The sequence below is a fragment of the Taurulus bubalis genome, assembly GCF_910589615.1.
Source record: "Taurulus bubalis genome assembly, chromosome: 3".
NCBI lineage: Eukaryota > Metazoa > Chordata > Actinopteri > Perciformes > Cottidae > Taurulus > Taurulus bubalis.
The window spans coordinates 27,518,859-27,539,927 of NC_136591.1; the positions used below are offsets into that span (position 1 = coordinate 27,518,859).

The 21,069-nt window shown below is 40.4% G+C and overlaps 4 protein-coding genes across 4 annotated transcripts; 2 read left to right on the forward strand and 2 right to left on the reverse strand.

Moving 5' to 3' along the window:
* Positions 1-47: 47 nt before the first annotated feature.
* msgn1 (mesogenin 1) lies at positions 48-467 on the reverse strand (the record flags this gene model as incomplete). Its single annotated transcript, XM_079216096.1, has 1 exon — positions 48-467. The coding sequence occupies one exon, from the start codon at positions 465-467 to the stop codon at positions 48-50; it is 420 nt and encodes a 139-aa protein (XP_079072222.1).
* Positions 468-2,155: 1,688 nt separating this feature from the next.
* gen1 (GEN1 Holliday junction 5' flap endonuclease) lies at positions 2,156-8,345 on the reverse strand (the record flags this gene model as incomplete). The annotated part of the gene is made up of 14 exons (XM_079215752.1): positions 2,156-2,640; positions 2,830-3,498; positions 3,994-4,143; positions 4,791-4,852; positions 4,966-5,096; positions 5,178-5,258; positions 5,352-5,388; positions 5,858-6,008; positions 6,244-6,326; positions 6,445-6,518; positions 6,605-6,715; positions 7,610-7,786; positions 7,876-8,074; positions 8,185-8,345. The coding sequence occupies 14 exons, from the start codon at positions 8,343-8,345 to the stop codon at positions 2,156-2,158; spliced, it is 2,571 nt and encodes an 856-aa protein (XP_079071878.1).
* A 438-nt stretch (positions 8,346-8,783) lies between these two features.
* Positions 8,784-11,580, forward strand: ppil6 (peptidylprolyl isomerase (cyclophilin)-like 6; the record flags this gene model as incomplete). The annotated part of the gene is made up of 8 exons (XM_079215753.1): positions 8,784-8,871; positions 8,957-9,052; positions 9,905-10,093; positions 10,367-10,429; positions 10,622-10,769; positions 11,056-11,115; positions 11,238-11,373; positions 11,469-11,580. Exons 1-8 carry the CDS (start codon positions 8,794-8,796, stop codon positions 11,578-11,580), a joined length of 882 nt encoding a protein of 293 aa, XP_079071879.1. The 5' UTR covers positions 8,784-8,793.
* Positions 11,581-12,667: 1,087 nt separating this feature from the next.
* cd164 (CD164 molecule, sialomucin) lies at positions 12,668-19,714 on the forward strand. The gene is made up of 6 exons (XM_079215363.1): positions 12,668-12,788; positions 13,414-13,485; positions 18,146-18,214; positions 18,554-18,646; positions 19,329-19,415; positions 19,524-19,714. Exons 1-6 carry the CDS (start codon positions 12,719-12,721, stop codon positions 19,682-19,684), a joined length of 552 nt encoding a protein of 183 aa, XP_079071489.1. The 5' UTR covers positions 12,668-12,718; the 3' UTR covers positions 19,685-19,714.
* Positions 19,715-21,069: the final 1,355 nt, after the last annotated feature.

Here is a 21,069-nt window from a genome sequence, read left to right on the forward strand (position 1 = left end):
TCCAGATGAGAGTTAACCTGATGCGTAAAAAGTCAAATGTGTGTCCGTTACGCGCGGCCCAGGATGTCTGAAAGCTTGTTGATGTATTCAATTGTGTATTTGAGGGTTTGTATCTTGGTCAGGGGTTGGCCTCTCTTGCTGTAGTCCGGCGGCAGGTAGTCACGGAGATGATGCAGAGCCTCTGCGAGACTCCTCATCCGCATCTTCTCCCTCTCGCTGGCCTTCATGCGTCTTTTGGTGGACATCTTGGGCTTGCCCAGCCTCTGCGCCGTTGCAGTATCCCTCCGTCCCGTGAAGCCGAAAGGGAAGTCCTTCAACTCCTGGTTCCCGCTGGAGTAGCCCATCTCCGGCGACGAGCACATGGAGTCTATCGAGGACTCTGATGAGGTGGACTGAAGCGAGTCCTGATCTTCTCCAAAAGTCTTCCACTCAGACAGCATTTTAGCGGTGACAACGTCCAGGTCCATGTTAGAAATATCCCGAGACTCCCAGAAGTTCGCGTGGTGGCGCAGATGACATTCGGGGTGAATGACAGGCAGATTCTGTGAAGGTGATTTTGGGCCACGCGTTTTTATATAGAAGCAGATCTCCGGAGGTTTATGGGTTCACAGCTCAGGCGAAAAAAAGTTCAAAGAAAACCTCAAGTGCCAAAATGCGACCTTCTCGAAGGACGTCGTTCGTTATCACTGTGGTGTGAATAAGGCTAAATAGACGGATAATGTGATAGAAAGAAAAATAATTAGATTCCTTTTGTGGGAAATAACTCTTTAAAGTCTGCACGACGACAATTATCAGTTTGATGTGATCCGTCTAATGAAGGCAGGAGGGGATGCTGTTTCACCTGAGAGCTTCACACCTCTCTGGTAAGTCAATCCTGCGTGTGTCTTCAGTCCGGCAGATAAATAAATAAAAAAATAAAATAAAATCAATACTAAGTTTCAACTAATCGCGAGTATAGTTGTTTAACATATACCAGCGCACAAAATGTTCAGAATAAGCAACAATTATTGTCACAGAAAGGGTGTAATTCAAGGCCAAAATGATTTAATATTTGACTGTTCTGTACTGAATCCTAACATTATTGTACCTGTAAATGTACACCTACAGTGATGTTACTTGTTTCCAATGCAGTTTTTTTCTGTTTCTTCACACACAAAAATTACACGACTCAACAAACTTTAGGAGACAAGTTGATTTGCACTGGGAAACACACCATGACACGGGAAGTCATCCTGACAAACTGTTCTATTTTCCAGCACTTATTGTTGTTATTTGGGTAGAGGATGCAGCTGTCCCCACGCTGCTGCCAGACCTTTCATGTCTGAAAAGGTGTGCAAGGCCTCACTCATGATCAAGGGGACCAACACTGGCAGGTTGTAAAACCAACGGCTCAGCGTCCTCCGTGTCCCCCTGAGCGGCGGTGCCTCTATGTGGAGTACGTTTCAGCTCGTCACATGTGGTGTTGTTACATAGAACATGAAAACTGTGTTAATCCACAACCTTTCCCCCCGATTTACATAAACGGTTTCTTTTAGGAGCAGATGAATGGCAAACTTTGGTGATAGAATGATATTTATTGTAACAATTTCATTATTTGGTCATTGGCAACACAATCAGTCAAGCTTCTCAATATCAGCATGTTGCAGAGCATTGTATACGATCTAATGGCACAGCTTCAATCAAATAATGTGAAAAGGTTTGACTCAAGGTCAGGTTTTTTAGCTTTTTTTGGAACTTTCAAACCACATCTCACTTATAATAAGCATGTTACACTTACAGATGTTTTACAGAAACAGATCCATTTAGTAACAGCCTTTTCTTGATTAACAAATGTCTTTTTCAGTCCGAAAGTCAAAAACCCAAAGATATACCAGTTATTCTACACACAGCACATTATCATATATGAGAAGCTGGAACCAGAAAAAGGTTGATATTTTTGCTTAAAAAAATACTTAAAACAATTATCGGATTACCGAAAGAGTTGCTGATTAATTTTCCGTCAACTGAAAACTAACTATTGCAGCTCTTCTGTAAAAAGTGGACCTTGAGATAAGACCTTTTAGTCAACATCCATTTCCAAGGTTAAGAATAAACATGCACATTCAACACATCACAGTTTACATGTGATTGTCCATCATCCTGTTATTGTCACTGCTCACTTCAGGAACTTCAGCCTCAGTCTCTCTGCCAGTGGCAATGGACTCTCACTCAAAATAGCCGAGTCATCGCTGTCTAACACAGCGACAGGTGATGCTGGAGTCTGAAGGAACACTTCAGCTGGTGAGACATCCTGGCATCTGCTTTTAGTTGATAACTGTATGCCGTTTATCTCGATATCTGCACTGCAGCTCTGAGGTTTTAGTTGTGGTAACTGAACAGCGTGAGCCGTTTTCGATGTTGGTTTGACTTTTTTAGGTTTCAAGGGAACGTCTGAGAGGAAGCCGTCCTTAAACTTGTTCTTGGGCTTGATTTGAGTTTTTCTTTGAGGTCCAGACTGCTGGTTTTCTGCATCACTTTCCTCACTTGATGAACACATGCTCATGCACACGCTCTTCTTGGCAGCCTGTGGCACATTCCGGTCCTCACGTTGCCCTGGGTCAGAGTGGCTCCTCAGTGGTGCGACAGCAGATGATGAAATGGCTTTTTGGACAAATTTATATTTCACAGGAGGCTTTTGGGAGCCATTACATTTGTCCTTTGTTGCAGGCCCCAACTGATGTTTTGAGCTGTGAGTTTTTGTTTCTCCCTTACTTGTTGCACATTGCCTTTTGTCCGTGAGTGGCTCTTTTTTGTCAACAGCAGATTGCCTTCCTGATAACTCACTAATACCTTTACTGGGGATCTGGCCATTTGGTTTTGAGTTATGAGAAGAAATGTGTTTGAAAGAAAACAACTCATAGTTTAGTTGTTTTGAAACCACGTCATTGTGTGCCTCCATCTGGTTCATAACCTTCGCCGTGTTCCTCATGAGCAGCCTCTCCCTCAGAGGACAGTCTGTGTAGCACAACTCCGGAGCAGATCTGGAGTCGGCTTCTTTGACGTCACCCGAGGTTTTTTGCTTTGTGTTTTCAGCCTTTGTTTCCCTGAAATTACCGTCTAGGGTTTTGCTCAGTGTGGGCTCAGTGTTGTGATTTGTAGGGGATTGTTGAGTTGGAGAGGATGTGAAGGACAAAGCATCCCAGTCAATATCACTCAGGTGTAGAGCGTCGACAACAGCGGAGACAGACAGTGAAGCAGCAGCCTCTGATTCGGCCCGAGACAGAGGAGTACCGGGGCAACCGCTGAGACTGCTGTCGTCTTCTTTTGATTTCAGTTTCTTTTTATGGTTAACCGGAGTGTCCAAAAGCACCACTTCTGGTTCATCTGTGTTTGAAATGGAATGGATCAGCGTTTGTGTGTTTGTGTTGGAGGAACTCTGAAGGGTCATCTGGGCCAAGAGGTCTGAAATACCATCGGAGACCTCAGATGGCTTCTCCTTTTTACTCTTTGGCCTTTTCTCTGTAAAAAAGATTGAGACTGGATGTCAGTGAAGAACTAAAGGATTTAAAATGCATTTTGAATGAGTGCAAGACTACTGGGAACATATTCACTCTGGTATCTCTTAAGTGTAAAATGATTTAAAAGTCAGTGGCTAGTTTTTCTACGCATTAGGAAGTGAAGCCCTACAGCAGTCATGACCGGGGGAGCGGAGTACAACCTGCATAAAGTGACAGCGAGGCCTGTGAGGCCGACACCTCTCGGCTGCATCAAAGACTTTGGTGTACTACATTTTCAGGTGTCAGTGCTGCTGCAATAGACGGCCTTGAAAAACAAGTCAAAGTACCAGGTGCCTTTGATCAGGAGCTCGTCAAGTCTGTCTGTGTGTGGCTCCCGTTGACGTGGATAATTTTAGAAAAATCTTAATATAAAAAGCACCTGGCACTGAATGTTGTATGTTTATGTGTGCTAATATGCATTTTGCATGTAAGTGAATATGATAAGTGATCGTCTTACTCTTGGTCTTGTTCTCTTCGGCCAGAGTTTTGTCTCTCAGGTAGCTCTCCACCACCTCTGGGTAGGCAACACGGAAGAGAGACTCTTCCTCCACCGTCCTCACTTCATGTTGATCCTCTACAGGCCAATCCTCAGGAAACGCATAATGTTCTGGAGAAACATAAATAAAAGCCAGGTCCAAATTGGTCTCTATAAGTATCTTGTTATTTTATCTAAGAAAAAGCCAAAATCAGAATCCAGTCTGTTGCGCAGTGGGTTTCATGTACAAAGGGGTGTTTTGGTGCATTGTATACAGAGTAAGATAAACACAGTACAATTTACTAAAATGTAAAATTGGTTTGGTATTTGATTGTTTAATAACGTAGAATTTGATTACGTATGCATTTGTAATCAATTATTTTGAGTATTGTTACTTTAAAATATACACTCATTAATGGTGAATACACATTTAAGTCAATTATGTAATAATTTGAGTTGTATATATTTTAAATGCTACAATACATGAAATGAGGAACCCCAAACTGAACAAGCTGATTGAGAGTTTCTCAAGCCGGTCATGTCGGGCGGGCTTGTTAGTGAAGGGGACTTTGATATGACAGGTTTCTCAGCCTGCAGGAAGCCAGTTTAGCACCTTGTGGCTGTTGTGACTGATCTGTCACCTCTGAACCCAACCTCACAGCAAGTCACTAACAGACAACCCGGTGTCACTCATCCCAGGGGAGGTTTTCTAAAATATCGCGATCTTGTAAAATGAGAAAAAGAAGACGGCAAGAAATGTTCATGAGATTTATACCGACCTGGTGCGCTCCAGATGACCTCGAAGCAAGCGACGGCATTCCTCACCCTTGGTTTCAATATTCTTTTGAAGGAAAAATGCGTTATTCGGGGTTATGATTTTACTGAAATAACGTTTTTACTACAACAATGCCACTAAAGCAAGTTAAGTAACAGTGTTGTTGTGGTTAAAACTACCTGAGGGGCTTGATTTGGGAGGACATTTCTCTTCCATATTTTCTGTTCATTAACTCTGCGTAGGTCATCAGGACTAAAACCTTTTCACTGGTGTAATGCTTCGGCCACTCCATCTTGTCATTGGCAAATTTCTGAAAAACACAAATTTTAACATGCAACTAACTTAAAAATATAACAGACTGAACAAGTCATAAAAATAAATAAACCCATACCTGCATCAACAGTATATTTGGTTGTCTCCTCTTAAAATGTGACACAGGCTTATCCTTTGAAAACAGAAACTCATGAATGATCTGCAAAATAAAATTAAAGTGTTAAAGTGTCGTGAAGATTATTATACGACTGAAGAATAACATATAACCCATTGCAGATGAAAACCGCTGTACCTCTGTGAAAGGGAATTGTTGACTTGCCAGGATTTTCCTAAAAAATGTATGATACACAAAATGAACAGATTACACAGAACATAGAAACTATCATATAAAATCATTACAACGACAACAAACTCAAAGCCCATTGACCGATAGTACAAAACCCAAAGATATCAGGTTTACCATCACAGAATAAAAGAAAATATTCACATCGGAGTTGCTGCAAACAATTCATATTTTTTGACAATTTAGCTAAAAAATGCCTTGATTAATAAGAAAATTGCAAAGATTATGCTGATTATCCTTCTGATAATGAACTTCTCAATTAGTTAATTAAAGTAATTTCAGCGCTTAAGAAGCATTATAAGCTATTTCACCCCCTCAGACTAAGAATGATCATTGATAGTCTGACTATAAAACTAATCTGGATTTTCTATTTAATAAGTTGCCTTTATTTCCCTGTTTGCCATTACACTTCCATTGTGTGTATTTAAATTTGTTATTTTTGTAAAGCCACATACTTTCTGATATTTGCCTCAAAAGACAAGTCCTGCCGGGCCTGTTCATAGTGGTGCCAGTCACAAGGACACTGGTAGTCGAAGTCCTGAGGTTGACAGAAATGTTTACTGTCGCAGAGCACACAGCCGACACGTTCATGTGCCTTCGCTGAGCCTGAGAAAGGGAGGAGATTAAACAGAATTTATATTTGTTAAAACAAGAGAAGAACAAGTAGACAAACAAAAACCATCCAACACACAACTACAACTTGGGTGTAAAGTCAGAGGCATATTCAGACGAACGCATCTCTCACATACGTGTATGTTTTAACATTTAAATGGCTTTAAACCAGCCATATGTGAGACATGTCATTCTCAGGGACCCCACCCCCACACTCCCACACACTCACCAGGATGTCGACATATGTTGCAGTGAGGAACCTTCTTTACTCCCTCAAACACACCTGCATTCTCCTCCTTCCACTGCATAAACCTGAGGGGATCAAAGACAGCTTACAAGTGCATAAACACAACACACACTGTTTATGTGAGACAACGAACATACTGCTAGTGTACAATCGAGCGGCAAGAAAATAATCTGTGTTTCCTACCTCTGCAGAAGTGTTTGTCCTTTCAGCATCTGGATAAGCCTCACAGCTTGCTCTTTACCAACACCTACAATGCCCTTATGGAAGAATAACATTGTACAGTTAACACAAGTAATTCATATTGGTGATTTTGAGAAATTTCAGATTAAGATGTTCTTCGTACTTTAGGAATATAATCACAGCCCAAGAGGATGGCCAGACCAACTAGATTCTCTCTGGAGAGACGTAACTCTGTTTGGACCCTGGATGTCCTGTAACAGTCCACCTGTGGGTCCTGGGGGGAAAAGGGAGACACTCTTTAAGAATCAAGGCATCAGTGGAATAGAAAGAATCGAACATGCAGATAGGGACATAGTTATAATGAAAGGTAGGGCTGCAGCTCACAATAATTATCATTATTAATGCATGATTTTTTGATGATGTAATTGACTAAATAAATGTTAAATGTGGATCATAAGGTACCATAATCTATGTCTTTAAGTTTCTTTTTTGATTTCGACAGCAGCCAAATGGGTATGGAAGTGAGAAAAGCGACCATCTATTGGCTGTTATCATTGCATTTGCAGTTATAATCAGTCATTTTTATTTACTTCTTTACTTGATAAATTTAACAAAATACTGATGATAAAAATTAAAAATGCATTAATGATCTTGACTCGTGAATTTTCTTCTAAAAAAAAAATTATTTTGTTAGTACCAGGCTAAATTAAAATTACTACACTTGCACTTCATAACCTAAAATGAGTACTTAATTTAAATTAAAAAAAAGTGTAGTCATAACAGTAAGCATAACTACTTAACCCCTATTGCTTATCGATGTATGAGTTTTAGGGATGCAATTAAGAACAAAAGACATAGAATACACTATTTTCTTCTGGAAAGCCACAGGGAATTTGTGTTTAAACATAATTCTGAAAATTAATCCCAGCTCGGACAGGTGATCAAGTGTTAGTGAAGTGGTCTGGAATGAGTCTTATCTAAACCACTTGACTGAGTTATAATCACAGAGATGAATTCAGTACTAATCCCCAGAACAGTTTGAAATGAAAAAGCCTTTTGAATGAGCGCTGCTGCACATTCACTCAGACTCCAGTCCAGAGATAAGAGATTACGTTCAACTTTCTCCAGATGTTGTACACCATGGATGATTAACCTTTCACAAACGTACTTTACTGTTCATGTTGAAGTTCCTGTAGACAGTCTGAGCTCCATACAGGAAGGCATCTCCATCGTTAGTGATGCAGCCGTCCACCAGGCCCTGTGAGTCCAGGTAAGCACACATGGCTTCCGCCTCCCCAGCAGCCGTCACCCAAGGCATACCCAGATAGTCCAACATGTCTGCACACTGCAGATATTAGAGAACGACAATAGTGCATAAAAACGAGTCTTTTTATACGACTGTCTGAAATGCAGGTGAGTGGGGAAGCAACTCACCTCTCGAAGTACAGCGTTAAAGCGCCCTCTGTTGGTGTTTATTTTAGTTTTAGGGGCAGAAGCCTTTTTGAATCCTTCATATCTTGTTTCTGCCCTCTTGCTCATGGTTTCTGCTTTCAGTTTAGGGGCTTCTCCTTCCATCACAAAGACCAGCTTTACTCCCATGAGGGTGAGGGATGACGCCCTGAAAAACAAATTCCTGGACACAAAGGAACACTGTCTTTCGGTAACGGGTGACCAGCTGACGTACACAAAGATAACGTTACTAACATAACGAGGATCGATTAAAGAGCACCATGTGACGCTTACCTCAGGTGGGGCTTGGTAACTCTCCCCATCATCGCTTGGACATGCTGGGCCTCGCACACCCATAAACTCAGGTCCACTGCCAGAGTCATTCCGCTCAAACTGTACAGCGGCACCGACTCACGAACCGGCTCCACGATGGACCACAAGTCGTGAACTCCCATATCCGCCCCGAACGGCTCTTCAGTTGATTTAAAGGAGGGCAGTATGTAGAAAACGTGAACGCTAAACAACACAAACGCAACCGGACAACGACAAGCGTTCAAACAGTGGCGCCATTGGGCCTCGTTCCAATTCGTTGAGCAGCTCTGTGCGACGCTGCCTTGTTGCGGGACTAATTGTCACGACGTAAAAAATAATGTCAATTCGATGTTTACATTGAAAATGAGTCAACACAAGGCTTATTTTATGTTAATGTAGCACCTATAGTTTCAATTAACTTAATTATTTCCACAAAAAGGTAAGAAGAAAGGGAACATTCTCGAGAAGTCGGTCGAAATCGGACTTTTCAAAACGTGAACGTCATAATTAAGCGCCTCTAAATGCCCGTTGCCATGGAGACAGTCTCCTGTCTACAGGCCGTTCAGAGGGAAGACGTTTTTATCTTCAACCATGGAGTCAAAAATACACCTCGAAATTGTCGGCTTAATTAAAGACCATACTTTCTGTGTTGCCAGAAGTATTGCGGAGGTAAAGTGTTACTTTCTTCTTGTCATTTTGGCATATTTTCACCTGAACGTTATCAACACTTTTATCTTTTGATTATGCAAAACAGGGACTAAAGCAGAAGTTTCCGAAGGAATTTCTTGATCCAAAAATTCAACCACTACTGGAATTTGACTGGCACACATATCTGTCCGAAAAGAAAAGGGTAAGTCGTCAATTCGTTTAAAATCCAACCATCAAGTAAATTTTTTGGGCTGCAAATGAATGTAATAAACTTCCAGTAACTCTTGAACTCTAAAGCAGACACACATTATACTGCAAGGGAATGGAAAGCAAATATTCTCTCACAATAGGGACCTTCGTCGTATTTTGAGTACTTCAGATTGTCAAATAAATACAGTATATCCATTAATAAAGAGCAAAACTGATGTCCATGCAGGGATGAAGAGTTGTAAGGAGAACAAATATATACTTCAAGAGAAACCACTTATTCGGCAAAAGTATGGCCTGTGTCAGTGTTGCATTATTAGTGGGTTATTATATTATTATTTAATCACATGACTATAAACCGTGCATTGTGTAAAATAAGATAAAAGAATCCATTATGTATTATCCCGCGGGGGGATTACAGCAGCAGAGGGTAAAGTGCAAACAAGAGACATAGTAAAAAATGAAACAAGATCAAAACAAGTATTTTAAATAAGAAAATATGCAATAGAAAAAACAGTAATAAAAGACAGCAAATGTTGTAAGTGTGTAAGTATCTTGTACACTGCTAAGCGTTGCAATTTATGCTCATATCTTTTGGATGTATAGTCCTAATACGAATACATTAAATACTCAACTAAAGGAAACAACAATTATACAGTACTTGATTCAATTTGTGTGTTACTTTTCACCATTTCAGTAGATTGAGTAAGCTGCAGCTGCTTGCTGAGGGTTGTGATGCTCTACTATACAGCTAAACACCCAGACACAACACAGTGCTGCTGACGTTATGTTCATTCTGAAAGGCTGAATCACAACACATCTGTTGTTCAAACCCTTGTGACTCAAGGAGCTGCGTGGTGACGTGTGGCAGTACTCCAGCAGCCTGATGTGCTTTCTGAACGGCCTTCTCCTTGGGAATGAGAAGGATCTTGCCTGCTGGGCCGAGAATCAGTGGAGTTTCTCATTCACGCGGCCACAGGCTTTCTATATGGCTCTCACAGAGGACTACTACACCAAACACCTCCAGAACAATGGGGCAAGTCAACACCATTGACACAAAAATAACAACTATAGGTTTAAGAAATATGGACCAAAAGTTATTTTCTATTAGTGGTGGGTATCAGGAAGCAGGTCATTGACATCTACACATGAGATGAACATTTGCAAACAATCAAGCTCCAGTCATAGTTACAGTCATCAGTGGCTCTTCTCATGAATATTGCTCTATAAAAATCAATTCTTTTTTATATTTCTTTGACCTTGAAATGTTAAAATGAAAGGAATACACATCTCTGTCATTTCTTTACAGCATCGGTTTGTCTTCATGGACATTGAAATAGCAGGAGAGGACGTGGGGAAGTTATTGTTTCAGGTGAGGCACACATTCATGTTGTGTCACATTGCTTGCACATACCACCTGCATTACCTGAAACCTCTGACTTTGGCAAGTATCCCTCATAGCAAAGTTTGACAATACATTAATAGGTATTTCTAAAATTGCTGATACAAGATACTGATTAGTATTACAGAATAGCAACATGTTAACAAGGCACATTGTCCTCAGCTGTTCTCAGATGTTTGTCCAAAGACATCAAAGAACTTTGAGGCTCTGTGCACAGGAGAGCGAGGTCTGTCACAGAGCGGCCTCCCACTTTGCTACAAGGGCTCTGTGTTTCATCGTGTGGTGCCTAACGGCTGGGTGCAAGGTGGAGGTATGGTCCACATTTGTCTTGTAACAATGTTAATAACATGTAGCTGGTTTTAACACACCAATTAAAAAAATAGAACAGAGTTGTATAATCTCCTGTCCAATTTCAGCATCAATGCAGTTCATGAGATTTACATCTGGAATGCATTAATGGAGAGATGGGAAATATCTGAATACATTCTTAGTACAGGGACTTTAACTAGGTTTAACTTAACTGACTCTGTTCCCAGAAAGTGAGATAAGCAGTGAAAGTGAGTGATAAGCAGTGAGTGATCTTTTCAATTTTGCAGATATTTCTCCAGAGAGTAGAGGTGATGGAGGGGAGTCAATCTATGGACCAACATTTGAAGGTAAAAAACATACAAACATTCCAGGACATTGACAGTATCGCCATGAAAACCCACTGTGCATGTGTGTGTATTAGTGGATTTCATTGTAAATTTATCTCAACATGTGTCCTTTCTCCTTTTAGATGAGAGTTTTGCCTTATCCCACACTAGACGGGGCACTCTAGGAATGGCCAATAAGGGTCCCCATACCAATGGATCCCAGTTTTACATCACCCTGCAGCCAACACCCTGGATGGACAAAACCTATGTTGCCTTTGGGTTTGTATCACAACTATTTAATTTCTCAATGCTGCAATATCTCAGATCTCTCAGAAAGTTTTGCTAAAGCCTGATGTCTTTATTTTTCATTGTAGCCGTGTGGTTGAGGGTGTCGACGTCCTCAGGAGATTAGAAGAAGCTGTGGCTTGCAATGAACGACCCAAATATGACTGTAAAGTTACAGATTGTGGAGTGTTTAAGGTTTAAGTTAAGTGTGTACATTTTTATTTTTTCTTGAAATCAAATAAACCTAAGATACATATGACTGACATTTGCTTCTCTTTTGTATGTACTTGAATTTGGCCTTCTGTACTAAAGTACGTTTTGTGTCTTTATGTTGTCAGCATTTTATCATCATATCCACATCAATTACTCTGTGTGTATATTAATATTATTTTATACTAGTTTCTTTGTGCAACATTTTCTCACAAAATACTCACAGGTAGTACAAATAACATACACAATATTCAGAATTTATGATATATATTGAGTTAACTCAGAGTCAAACTCACAGGTACTTTAATGCAAACACAATACTGTAAATGAGGTGGGATGAACTGAACATATTTGTCTTTAACATGTAATGTACACAGAAATGAACGCTAACTCAATTTCTGCTGTATATAAATAAGTATGTTTGCCAATACATTTAGGAGAAAGACGCAGAGGTGGAGTAAGCAGGTGAAACTTCATCGTTAGATAGCATTTTAGCTATTTTAATTTATGATGAGTAAAGCTACGAATTATATAAATGAATGGTAAATTAACCTGTTTCTTTTTCTTTTTTAAGTCAGATATCCTCTTAATCAGACTGAATTTTCATTTTGTTTCACTTAATGTATTCTTTATGAACAACATATTGAATTGATACTGTGCAAATACTTAAGAAAACAACTTCGAGTCAGGGGGCATAGTGCATCTATGCCAATCAGCCCGTGGGTGTGAGAGGTTATTTCTAGCTCATTAAAATTCAGTGTTTTGCGTCACAGGTGTACTTTTTTTTTATCAGGTATTGTTTTAAGTGTCTACCTCAGCCAATTATAAAAGTGACATCTCGCAGTTTGGTGAATGATAAATCACGAAAAAGCTCCTCGCCTTCTTTCCGTTGACGTGGTGGCAGCTTCACGTGCATTTGGTTTTTTCTCACTCCTCCCAGTAAAAGTGCCACATGACCTGTCAAGTAGGAAGTAGCGAGCTAGCGCGAGCAGCAGCAGCAGCAGCGACGACCAGAAACGCAAGACGAGGAGGAAGCTGTGAAATCTCCGAAGTCTAAATCTCGACGTTTCTACTCCGATACATTTATTCCCCCTGTCGGACCAGCGAGAGCGATAAGTTGTCCGTAGTCATGGGCTCAAAGATGGTGTTTTTCGCTGTGCTTCTGGCGCTGATCGGCGCATCAGCCGCGACGGACTCAGGTAAGTTTGCGACCTCTCGCTGCGGAGCTAGCGGCTAGCCGCGTCCCTCCTTTAGCTTCATCCAGCAGCCAACTGACTTCAACTGACGTCTGGAGCGTGCCTCTATGGTCGGTCGTTACACCGACAGCTCGCTTAGTTTGACAGGTGTCACTCAACCTTTTGTGGTTTCCAAAAAATAAATATATATGTATGTATAAAATGTATATTTTTTTGGCCACTTGTTAGTTTTATTTCCACGCTCAAATTGTCATTATTATGACGCTTTAGCTTAGAGAACATTTACATTGTGTCACGTTGACTGTTGGTTGGTGTTTCTCTCATGACGTGAACCATAAGAGGACACAGGACTGACTTCTGGAGGTGTCACGTTAACTGCGCTTGTTATGTAACTGCCTATTTTTTTTGCTGTGTCACATTTAACAATTCACAACATTGTAGAATACTGAGATTTATTGTCACTTAGATTCCCTTTTTTTTTTTTTTTTTTTTTAAATCAGCACCGTTGTATAACATCTGGAGAGTGAATGTTACAGTTTAATATTCTACCACATGAAGGAGGAAGTTACTGTCATTAAAAAATAAAATGCCACTACTAAACTTGTCAAATTACTTCCTTTGCTTGCAGATGAATGTCCCTCTAAGTCGTGTGATTCATGTGGAACCACTGAAGGCTGTGCGTGGGTTAACTGCACAGCATGTGAGTATATGTCATAAATGTGTAACATGTTGTGGAGGGAGAGGCACAGGTTGGTCTTTGTGTGTCCTAAATTGCACAGACAGCTGGTCTGATTGGACACATGATTCCTACGGCATGGAGAGAATGTATGGCAGTGGACGCTTGACTTTTAGATGATGTCATCTCCATTTCCCTAACAACGGCCAGGCTGGTTTGGGGGTAAATTCCTGGCTCATAGCTGTATTGGGTGAGAGGTCTCGTTATTGCATAGACTCACTATCTCTTCCCACAACAATTTAATCGTAGAGAATTGAGAGTGCAGGAGAGGCAACGCTATATGTCTTTTGGACATTCACGCTATACTTTTTTCCTGATTTTGGTTTTGCTGCCCTTTGCCTGCATTTCTGTATAGCCTTCCGGTAATTTCATTATGTTAATGGGAATGTCTGTCTCAACACGAGTGCTTCGAGTACGAGAAATCTCTCAGTGGAAGATGTGGAGAAATATGCTGCAGTGGTATTTTACAACCCAATTTGGAAGTGCGGTGGTTGTGATTTAGAAATATTCATCATTCAGTAAAAAGGAGTTGACGTAACAAAACTGCATGACAGATTGTTTCCTAAATCAACTGACGGCTTTCCGTTCACTGGTTGTTTTCATGTTATCAGTGTCATGAAATGAGGTTTTATGAGTAAAGCAGAGATCAGGTGATATAATCTTCTATCTTAAAATTGTAGGTTTGTCACTATTTAATTCAGCAGATCTGAATAAGATTGTGTAATTACGTGGCCAAGTGTTTTGTGAGGTAAATGCTACAGTCGACCTCTCATTAAAACCTAGTAGAACAAAACCTGAACCTTCTAGGTGAAGAAAAAAAAGTGTTGCGATTATTGACCTAGAAGGCAGTACTCTAATGTTGGCCTGAGTTCAGTGTGTGTAGACACGCACACAGAGACACAGACACAGAGAGGTCTCAAGAGATTGTGTAGAAGATAAACAGGAGAGGAAGCTTGGGGATGTGTGACAGGAAGCCTGCTCTCTCCTCATGCTGGGGAACAGAAGGAAGGAGAGGATAACGACACAAGGTAAAAGGAAAGCGTGTGCAGAAAGGACAAAAAGATTAGTTTCATGTGACATGTTGTTCTCATAATGTATACCTCAGTGCAGTCCAGGGCTAAACGTGTTCTGTGATCTTTGTTTTGCCTCAAAGAATAACTAATAATCTTAACTGTATCACTAGTTGGTGGTCTTGCATGTACACATTCATTAAGCGTTGTCGAGGACGAGCACAAGTATTTTACCTCTCATGGGAGTGGATCTGTTGGACAATTTCACCAATGTGGACCTGTGATTCTCTCAAAGGCCGTACAGAGATTATTTGATCCCACACCCTCCTTCTGCTTTGCCTCTGAATGCCGAAGGGCACTCTAATGAGACACATTACTTAATCATTCATTAGGTGGTAGAACAGGTGAGGCGACAATGATGTACCTCCTCTCAGAGCCAAGGGAGACAGGATAAGCCTGTTCTATTTCCCAAGTGAGGTTTACAATTACATGTATTTACATGAGGAAATAACCCACAAGCACAAAGAAACCAAATATAGTAAGATCTGTTCTTGTATTACGTTTGCAGTCATTTTCACAGGTTTTGATCAACATAGTTTGTGTTTTTATTGTACAAAGGATTTGATCAGCATCAAGATGAGGAGTAATTGTTAAAAGTTTCAGGGAGATTTGGCTGTTTTTAATAGTGTTCGTGTTGGAAAATGTGTCTTTTTCTACCCAAAGACTCTCCTCAGTGCTGTTACACACCCGAACAAACAACTCACACCAACCTACTACACAGGATACAGCACGCTCAGCAGTCTTGAACAACACTGACTGCTCACAAACATAACATAAGCACACACACCAAGTAAAACCCCCAAATGGATCACCCATTTTATATGAACTCAGCAAAAACCAGAAAGGTCAGCTCTGGACAGTCAATATGGCTTTTCTGAAGCACAGCATAACACACTTCTACCACAGCGTCATTATCATATTTATCTTTGGTTTAGGGAATTTGTGTAAACAAGCATTTGGCGTCAGACACACATTTCCCTGCAGCCTAGTGTTGAAACACAAAAAAAACTTTACACGTGTACACACAAGTTGTGTAGCGCCTCTAAGTACAGGCTGTAGTCTGTGACAAGGGAGTTGAGTGCTCTTAACCAAGACTGTTTTCTGTGGTACGATGAGGCTTTCACTCGCACTTTTAGCTTGAGCGAGCTGTGTATATGCTTTGTGGTGGTGGTGATGATGATGTCACCATCTTGGAAAAGGGTGAGAGTCAGTCCTACCTTTCACAGCTGCCTGCGAGATAACAGCCCCGAGTGACCTACTGGGGAGTGAAGGGAAAAAAATAAAAATCTCCTCTCACATGCTTCGACATACATTGATCGCAGTGTCAGATCACACAAACGGTGTGAAAAATTATGCAGCCAACACTTTCAAAATTATCTTTTGATGTTACTAAATCACAGTTTGAAAGTCAGTGATCTCCAGCTTTTAAAAGGTTTCACTTTCTGAGTTTAAGATAAATGAAGCAGCTTATTTATTGTGCTAAATGTAATTCCTGATCAGTCGAGGCAGAACTGCTAAATATTGTTGTGTAGCAGTTCAGAAAATGGTGAGATCACACATAAAACAAGCTGCATTAGCAAAGAGAAGCAGATTAGCTACCGAATACCACACGACCATGGCCTCAATGTAATTTAACCAACAGCCAAGCGACTCTGTCAAACAGAAACTTTACATCTTGGGCTCCACAAACTAATCATGATGTCCGGGCGGCCATTTGGTAGTTGCTTGTTTCCAAGGCCGGTGCACAAAGATGCAATGACCTGCTCCTAAATATGTCCTGTGAGCCGTGGAGAACGTAACGCAGGCTGCATTACCCTATTTGGAGAAAGCCAAAAGATGCTTTCAACAATGGCAGCAGAAAAAACTGGCGTATCTGTAATTTATGGGCAACCATCTGGTGAGAGTCGTTACGTTGGTTGCTGTGGATTATAATATTACAAGCAAGGAAGGTGTAGGAAGGCGTTTTACAGCACCAGGTGCCCGACATCAAGTAGACACAGTTCCCTTTATGATGTTCCTGTAAGATCGGATGATAACGCCCCCATATGCTCATATAATAAACAAATTCCAGAGCTTTTTTTTTATCAACACAAAGATAAGGGTAAAGGGCATATAATGGCCTCCCTTGACACTACAGTTTTTATTCAAGCTTTATGGGAAATATGTTTTCCACTTCCGTGTTCCTGGAGACCTTAGCTTTTCAAACATATAACATGGCAAGTGAAGGCATCACTGAATCCATGTCCAAAAGTTGGATCCTGACATGTAAACATTGCTAAACAGCTAGTGTGTAATGGAATAAGTAAGGTTTTTAGTTTAGAACATGGGAACGACTGTGGCATTTTTAGTCGTAAAGGGATATAACTGGGCGTGAAAAGCATCTGTAGTCACAAGGTGCTGTCTGTCTGACTCATAGTTTCCTCACTTTGACACGCGCTGAGTTGGACCATTAAAGGAAACAAACAAACAAACGGGTAGAGATGTCTGTGTTGTTTAAATTGTATAATTTCATTTTGCTATGGTTAATCCTCTCTGTAATTTAGTCAAATTATATTTAAGGTTAATGAATAAATAGCAAAATCGCAGAGTTCTTGTTGAGTATTTGAGACGGCACGACTTCATGCCGGGGCAAAGTCCCTTTCTGTCGTGGTTAATTAATAATCCGATTTTGCAATAAAGGAGAATACACCTCGATGATCAAACTATGAGTCAGCCAACTGAACATTCAGAACACAAATAACTATATAACCAATAAGTCTTCAATCAAACTAAGTAAATCTACTGACGTTCTGAATGCAAATACAAGTATAAGGTGCTTGTGTTTTAATAATTTTTGGTACTTTGTACATCTACCCCCTATACTAACTATATATTTCAAAGGGAATTTAATTTATTTGGCTTTTTTGTCACTTTGCCGATACATATTTTCAATATAAAATATTTGATTATATATATATATATATATATATATATATATATATATATATATATATATATATATATATTTATATATTTATAAATATATATATATATTTATATATTTATAAATAATTGTACATTACATAAATGAATTGAGTCATGATCTTATATTGCCAGAGAGTGCTGATAAATAAAAAAGGCATGCAAACAGATTTCAGAGATGCCCCTTTTTTAAATATGAAAGTGTTGTGATGCAGGATGAAAATATGCCTGTGTGATGAACTGCTCTCACCTTGCAGGACATGTGGCAATATAATTGCCCCACTGTGCATCATGTTGCTTAACTCTTTTGTATGCACAACACAAGTGTGAGACAATTCATCAGATGCATCAGGCCGATATGGTTTGGACACATGCTAAGATGTCGGTGGTCATTCTTCTTTGTGAGCTGCGTAATGAGACTGTTATTACAAATTATTGTCCAGTCGTCAGCTCAAAATAGCAGGCTCCGACTTAGGAGGGCTTTTGCTCTTGCCAACAGAAGACACTGAGATCTACTTTGGTCTGTTGGGGAAACTGAATTTGTCCAGAGCACAAATCAGGCCTTTATTCCGCGATACTTTTGTCTCTTACAGCAACCGTTAGCTGTCGCAACACAACTCTTCTGCTGAATACTGAGAACTGCACCCAAGTCAACTGCTCAGGTAAGTCACAGTTACAGTGGTTATACATATCAGATCGGAAATTAACATTTTGCCTATCGTTTAGGTGCGAAAGGATTTGGCAGACTCCATATTTGTACATAAAGGAACACATTATAACATCTGCAGATTCTGTTTGGGTTTGGCAACGTTTTAACGTCAGTTAATGTTCCGTCTCAGCACTTTGTCTCTGTCTCCATCGGCTTTGTTTGTGTCCAAAAGACTAATTTCACACCTGCCCAGGAGCAGTGATGAGGGAGCGTTGTGCACTTTCTGTTCCTTTGTTGTTTGCGTTCCCCCTCTTACCCCGTCTCTGTGTTGCTTTCCTGTCCATCTCAACAGTCCCGGCTACAAATGCCACTACAAACGCTCCCACTACCGCTACAGCCTCCCTTACTACCACCACCTCGGTCACAACCACTGCGCCCATAACAGGTAACTAGTCCCCTAATACCTTTTGCTGCACCCAGCTGTAGTCTGTGTTGTCCAGCATTTAAGGTTTGAAGTGGTCTTGTTAATCGTTTCGTTGAGTTATCTTAAAGAAATACTATATATATATATGTATGTATGTATGTATGTATGTATGTATGTATGTATGTATGTATGTATGTATGTATGTATGTATGTATGTATGTATGTATGTATGTATGTATGTGTATATATATACATATATACATACATATATACATATATATATACATACATATATACATACATACATACATACATACATACATACATATACACACACACACACACAAAAGTTGTAACCCTTTAGGAATTGAATGAAATCAATACCCCCCATGAAACTATGTATAGTCAGCATTTTTTTTTTTTTATTATCATGAGGGGTTCACAGGAAACAATGCTGCATGTAATCGAGCTATTCTCCAGTTATTATTGACTGATCTCTTCATTAAAACATATTTTTTTTCTGCACTGTAACCACCACTAGTATTTGTATTTCTAACAAACTAGCCGCTCCAGGAGCGTTTACATGAGTATTAAACAGTACTTACTAATGTCTTGAGTAACTGCAGGTGTCTGCAAATCTTAAGGCTGACAACTTCAAACGGTGTAAAGGTTAATGTCTGTGTTCTTACTGTGCCCACTGCAGGCAACACAACGACTAATTCCACCGTTGTTACCACTGCCACTCCCACTGGTAACAGCTCCATCTCTACGGCTCCATCTTCGACTTCAAGTCAGTGATCGATTCTGACATTGTGATGGAGCAAGAACATTTTCAAATCCGTCCTGTAATGTCCATAAACAACAATAATGAAATATTCTTATTCCCTTTTTATCACAGCTGGACCGAGCACGGTCGCTCCATCTCCTTCCCCTCACAAGAACACCTTCGACGCTGCAAGCTTCATTGGTGGAATAGTGCTGATCTTGGGCCTGCAGGCCGTGATCTTCTTCCTCTACAAGTTCTGCAAGTCCAAGGAACGCAACTACCACACCCTTTGAAGCAGCCGCACTTTCTCTCAACCTATCCCCACCAACTAGGACCTTGCAGAGAAGACTCCCCACTCTGCATCACGATGGACACAAACAGTGTTTTCAAGCAGGTTTTCTACATCTTTGATGTTTGTGCCACTTGTGGTTTAGGCCTGCATTAGCCCTGCTGTTGTAGTATATATTAAGACACACACACACACACACACACACAGGGATTACATAATATGGGAGTTACTCCCACCTCCATCATGCCGTTAGTTATTCTGCAGAAAACGTTTTCCAGCGAATTGAGGGGGTTTGTGTTATTTACGGCCCCTATCTTCATGGCCTCCTCAATTAAATACACCACATAAGTTAAAGGCTTAGTCATGTACCCAAAGTAGCTTTCCTGTCGATGCTCAGGAGTAGTACAGCTGAAAACTGGTAGCATGTATAATTTGTTAATTGAATTGGAAACACTGTTTGAGTTCACAGCGGTTCTTCAACAGACTGTGATGATTCAGTATTGCTTTTAGCCTGTTGAATCGTTGTTAGGTTCCCCCGAGCAGCTGCGTTGTGTATATGTGTTCATACATGATGTATAAGTAGTGGGGAATAAAAGCAACACCTAATCATCTGACGTCAGACTAAAACAAATAGCCTTCCTTCTGGTATACAGTCTAATCTGGGCGTCTCCCACGGCATTTAGGAGTGCTGTTCGTTTCCGGCTGTTGACCACCGGGGAAGTCTTTCACCCAATACTAGCTGTAAAAACAAATGTCAAAAACCAACTGCCAGTAGAGCAGATCAATGCAATAAATCTCATTTCAAGTTAATTTCCCATCCTTTAATCTCCCAGTTATTTCTTCTCGACCAACTTTAAAACGTACCCACTCCGACTGCGAACGTCGAGCTGGCCCTTTGCCCAAATTTCTGTGGGGGAAGCCAAAAAGGGCCTGTGGGTCCAAATGAAAGATTGTAGAATATTTCAGAAATATTAATGAATAAGTGTTAATAATGTTTAATATGGAGCATGGGGAGATAAAGAAAATGGCATGCACCTTCGTGATGTGGACAGTGATAGCAGTAAAGTGCCTTTAATGTCCAGTATGACTTAAAGAGAGAAGAGGAAGAGGAAGAGGATGAGTCTTCCTGATTGAGGCCCAAATGTTGTCATTAGTTTGTTTTTAAGAAAGAAGCGGTATCGCTGTGCTGATATTGGTGACAACCATTGTATCCCAGCTGGACTGAAGAGCCTTTTATTTTGAAGAAGGGAGTGAATAGATGTAATTTGAGGGCCTTGATCAATGGAGATTGAAGTTTTTCCCTATAAAGTAGAGGACTGTATTCAGTACATGAAACCTATGGTCTTCTCACTGGTGACTTTGTATAAATGAATATTTAAAAGTGCTCTC